The sequence below is a fragment of the Plasmodium reichenowi genome, chromosome 7 (assembly GCF_001601855.1).
Source record: "Plasmodium reichenowi strain SY57 chromosome 7, whole genome shotgun sequence".
NCBI lineage: Eukaryota > Apicomplexa > Aconoidasida > Haemosporida > Plasmodiidae > Plasmodium > Plasmodium reichenowi.
In genome coordinates, this window is record NC_033652.1 from 142,208 (window position 1) to 148,509 (window position 6,302).

Here is a 6,302-nt window from a genome sequence, read left to right on the forward strand (position 1 = left end):
AATGTATACCAATCTTTTACGAATACACACACATAAAGAAAAAAAAAAAAAAAAAAAGGAAACATGTATATATTAAAATAATACCAACAATATAATATTGGCTTTTCCTGGTACTCGTATAAACCGACTAAATGAAGAATGTATAAAATATTTTCAACTTTATCAATATTCTGTAATTAATAATATATTTTTCTAACATCATAAGTTTAACATAAATATATATATATATATATATATGTATAAGACAAATAAAAATAAAAATAACTTTTAACATGTAATATATAAATATTATGATATCTGTAAAAATATATATCGTTTTACACATATTCATGCATATTATATGCAACTTTTTAAAAATAATAGTAAATAAAAATATACGTCAAATATATATGTACACAAATATACTATTAATAAATATGTTACGGTAATTAATGGTTAATTATAATATAATTTTCCTTTTTTTTTTAACTGAATTAAAAATATATGAACAGATATTTTCAAATTATTTGTTTTCAGCACAGTAAGAAGATTTATAAAAATATATCTTTTCTATTCTTATATTTAAAAAAAATAATAAAATTTTAAAGTTATAATTTGTATATATATTTTAATATGCATATATACATTGCAGATAAGATTTTGTGGTACTATTTATTAAATTAGAAAAATTAGAAAAAGAAATATTAAATATATACATATATATATATAAATTCCTATTTTTTTTATAATTCGAAATGTTTTACAAGCTTTCATATGATTATAAATATCTTTTGAATATTATTTTTTATCATGTGATATATTTTAAATTTGTCTAATATAAGAAACAAATATACATATAATAATAACATATATAAATATATAATAATCTCAGTTTTTTTTCTTCTTCATCTGGTTATATTTAATATGTTATATATATATATATATATATTTTTTTTTCTGACACTCTAATATGATATAATTTATTTATCATGAATCTTCCGTTGTCATCAATTTTCTTTAAATATATTTTATATTAATTTTTTTTCTCTTTTTTTTAATATTATCATGATCTTATTTTATAACTCTTTTCATAAATAGTTTTTTAAATATAAAAACTAACTTGTTGTTCCTTATTATCACTTTCTATCAATTTTTTTTGTTTTTTTTTTAATATATAAAAATTTTTTTAACTAATTTCTATTTAGCCTTTATAATGAAAAATTCGATACATTTTTATAAAAATATATGTATGAAAATTATTATATTTCATTATTTTTTTTTTTTTTTTTTTTTTATATTTATTTATTTTTATGTTATTATATACTAATATTTTATTTTTTTATTTTTAATATTTATTTTTTAAGTAAAATAAATTATTTTATAACTTTTTATAGATTTATAAAGAAAATAATATGTTACATTAATTATATATATATCATTTTAATACGTTATTTAAATATTGTTGTTCGTAGTATTTTTTTGAATATATCATATATTTTTTTTTTTTTTTTTATGTAAACATTAAATATTTATGTAAGTATTTTGAATTTAATATATATATATATATATTATATATACTTATACATTGATATATTTTTAATTTATTCTGCTTTTTTCATTTATATTACATCTTTTCTCTTTTTCTTTTCTTTTCTTTTGTTTTCTTTTTTTCTGTTTTGTTTTGTTTTTTATTATATGTATTTTTTATCACAAATATATTATTAAATATTATTATATTATAGTGAGCATATAATGTTGAGTATTACACAATAAATTGAGAAAGTCTTTTTATAATGCAAACTTTTGAAAATAAGAAAAAATATTAACTTCAAATTTTTATTTAATTTGTATCATATTATATATATATATATATATATATTTGTAATATTTCCATGTTTTGATTTAAAAAATGAGCAAATACATATGGCATGAAAATGGTTTTTTAATTTTTGAAGATTATAATTTTGTTACGTATACCAGAAGGCAAGGGAACCACAAATATGAGCGTAAGAATAAAGAATGTATGAACCATTTTAATAATGGTAAAGAAGGTATATATAAAAATGTTTTGTTTATGGAAAACTATCATCTTAGTATAGATCGAAATAATGAAGCATATTATATATTTAAAGAAAAGAAATTTTTCCAAAAGATACAAAAAAATATCAATTCGTTAATGTTATACTTACATAAATTAAAAGAAAAAAAGAAAATTAGGAATATTTATTTATTTATTAAATTTATTAGTTCAAAATGTATCCTTAAAATGTCTACTTATTATTATATTAAATACATTATTGAAAATATTTATGAATATAAATTAGATGAATTGGTTCGTGTAGTATTACCAATATATAATATACATAAATTGTATTCATATATGTATTATGAAAATTATTGTTTTAAAAATTATTACAAAAATATACTATCCAAAAAGGAAATTAAAGAACTCAAAAAAGATTCATGTCCTTTTATCCTTCTCAACCATAAAAATGCACACATAGTTTTACCTTACTTGTTCATGTATCAGATGAATGTGTTAAAAGAGGAAAAATGTAAAAATTTTAAAAAATATATTTTATCAAATAATATGAAATACTCATTAAATGATCATTATATTTTTAATCCGTCAAACCTTGACTTAATACATTCAAAATTGAAAAATATAGACAAAAAAAAGAAAAAAAAAAAAAAAAAAAAACTTATGAATAACTCAACTAGCCAAAAACACAAAATCGATCAGGTAAAAAATAGAAAAAAAAATAAAAGAAATTTTAAACATATAAAAATAGAGAAATATAAAATAAAACAAACAATTAACAAAAGTTTAAATAAAAGCAACATAGGTCTATTCGCAGGGACATTTGATAAAATCCATCTTGGTCATATTCTCTTATTATTTTATTCTATATTTTTAACTAAAAAAATTTTTTATATTGGATTATATAATAATAAAAATATATGTAATAAGAAATATTCAGATGAAATTGATGATTTGAAATTACGAATTTTTAGTATAACAGATATTTTATTTCTAATCAAAAATGTTTATCAAATTCATTTTATTTTTCAAAACTTTGAACACATAAATCCTTTTATAAAAATAAAGAATGCGCACAATATTTTATATGATATAATAACAAAGGAAAAGGGTCAATTCATTAGTGAAATCAAAAAGGATAAATATTATCAATATCAAAATAATAATTATGATGACTGTAGGATAAATATTAAAAGTTTGCATAAAAAAGGAACAAAAGGTACTACAAAGGATAATGTCACAAATATGGATCGAATGAATAGAAAAAAAAATAATTGTATATATAAAATAAAATTTGATGATAGAAAAAATAAAGAAAAAAAAAAACAATTTATTTCTTTAATAAGAAATAAAATTAATAGGGTATATCAAAATATATGTGTAAATCAAAAGATTATAAAATGTATTCGTAGGAATTTACATTTTTATATTAATAATCAGAATAAACATAAAGCTAAAAATAAAAATTCAAAAATAATTGTCCTAAAAAGAATTCACGACCCTCTATCTTTTGCTCAAGATATTTATGATTTATATTCTTTAACTATATCCAAGGAGTCAGAAATTAATGGTTATAAGCTTGTGAACGAAAGAAGACGTATTTATGCTGAACTGAAAATGCAAAAATATACTAAACAGATTAGTAAAAATAAAAATTTTATTCATATATGTACAAAAGATACTTCATATGATAATAAGATGAATTTATTCTTCAATAATACGTATGATGATATTAATAAAAATAAAAATATATCATATTTATATAAAGAAAAAACAACTTTAAACATTTTCGATACAATTAATTTACGTAATGGAGAAAAATGTAGCTCAACATGTGTTCGGAAAGAAAATTATTTATTAAAACAAGTAAACAAATTTTATAAATACCTAAAATATTTTATTGAAGCATGTATATATTTTGATATTGATTATTTTATTATTCAAATGTATATAAATTTATTTCTTCAACGAAATGGAAAACAGCCTTTTCAAAAACATTATATAAGAAAGGTCAAATGTTATTTTTGTAAAATGAAAATTAATAATAATAATAATAATAATAATAATAATAATAATAATAATAACAATAATAATAACAACAATAATAACAACAATAATAACAACAATAATAACAACAATAATAACAACAACAATAATGATATGATGAAAAAGAAAAATCTTTTTATAGTTAACGACTTTTTTAGAAATATGTTTGTTATATTATCCTTTTTTGTAAATCATTTTGTTGATAAAATTACAGTTCATAATCGAAAATCTCTATTTATTAAATTGGCCTTGGCTATTTCCTTTTTCTTTTATAACAATATTATTTTGTTAATAATCAAAAAGAAAGAACAACTAGTAAACGAAAGTTATAACAAGAACCAAAAAAAAAATGATAACGAAAAAACAAAGAATCATAATAATATTAATAATGATAATTATTATTATAATAATAACCAACTAAATTTTAGTCTTGCTAAAAAAATTAGTATGTTTGATAATCAGGAAGAAAATATTTTCAAAATATATATTACAAATATAGACCAACTTATATTTGTAAAAATACTAAATCAAATTCTAGTTTTTACCGTCTTGATTTTATCTGCATCTATTTTGTGTAAAATGTATGAAAATTTTCCACGAATAGAAAAAAAAAAGAAAAAAAGAAAAAAAAATAACTCCTATACACAAATGTGTACAGATCAAATATTTAACATTAGTAAGAAAAAATTATTCTCATCAAAGAAATACTCCAAAATAAATGTAAGACAACAAATGAACGACATATGTGATCATATAAATAGTGATTCTCTTATTGAAAATAATAATATGTCATATAATTTTAAGAATAACGAAAAGATATTATATAGTAGTAAATATATAATTACTCCTTATAACTTGTGTAAATATAAATTAACATGTTTTTCCAAGAAAAAATTGGACCATTTGAAATTTCATGAACATAATTTGGTAAGGATGAAAACTGATAGTGATTATATGTGTACATCTAACAAGAAAAGAAAAAACAAAAAAAATATGGATAATGAAAATAATATGTATTATAATAATAATAAAAAGAACGATTATAATAATAATAATAATAATAATAATAATTGTTATTATAACCATTTGGATTTTAATAAAAACAAAGGTATCACTCCGTTACGCTATACATATATTAATAATACTTATGATTTACCTTTAAGAGAAAGACAACTTATCTTTCAGGAACAAAAAAATAAAAATAAAAATAAAAAAAATGATATAAAAAATATTGTAAAAGCATATAATACAACAAATTATTGCAATGTTAATAACAGACTACAAAATTTCCTTATGTCACATATAAATAATAATAATGATGATAATATATTTTTTTATAGAAAAATATTAATATATGAATTTCTAGATAATTATTTTATTTCATTTTTCTTATTTTATTTTTTAAAATATAAGGTAACAAAGAATTATAACGATATATATGCAAGTAAAAAACAGAGAGATGATTTTATATACATATTATTAGTACACTTTCAAAATCATATCGAAATGATTATAAATACTTATATTAATAATAATTGGACATTAAAAGGAAAAGAAGAAAATAATCCTTTCGATCTTTATAATAAATATAAAATGAAATATTCTGTTATTCATAGATATTTCATTGTAAAATTATGCCCACTGAATAATTATAATATTGATTTTGAAAAAAAATATGAATTTAATAATATAAAACAAAATAACTTTCGACAAACACCTTTCTATATCAACTTAGGACAATACAATAATTTGAATGTGATGTCATTTTATCAATTTATATTTCAAAGTATATTAAAATATGAAAATTATTACTATCCATATTTTTCATTCCTTAGTGCTTTACAATTAAACATATATTGATAAGATAAAAAATATATATATATAAATAAATACATAAATAAATAAATATAGATATATAGATATATAGTTATGTATTCATGTTTCATTTTATTATATATATATATATATATTTATTTATTTATTTATTATTTTTTGGTATTATTATTAAAACACGTTGGTGTTATTTTTTGTATATACAAAAAATTTGTATTTTTATTAATTTTTTTTGTTAAAATTTATTCTTTCTTCATATTAATCGTAATTTTTTTTAAAATGAAAAATTAATAAATAATAAAATAAAATAAAATGACATAAAAAAAAAAAAAAAAATAATGATTTTATCAGTTAAATACAAACTTTGTAAATATTGAAGTATATACAAAAAAAAAAAAAAAAA

The 6,302-nt window shown here is 17.2% G+C and overlaps 1 protein-coding gene across 1 annotated transcript; it reads left to right on the top strand.

Moving 5' to 3' along the window:
* Window positions 1-1,888: 1,888 nt before the first annotated feature.
* PRSY57_0702900 (phosphopantetheine adenylyltransferase, putative) lies at window positions 1,889-5,926 on the top strand (the record flags this gene model as incomplete). Its single annotated transcript, XM_012906694.2, has 1 exon — window positions 1,889-5,926. The coding sequence occupies one exon, from the start codon at window positions 1,889-1,891 to the stop codon at window positions 5,924-5,926; it is 4,038 nt and encodes a 1,345-aa protein (XP_012762148.2).
* Window positions 5,927-6,302: the final 376 nt, after the last annotated feature.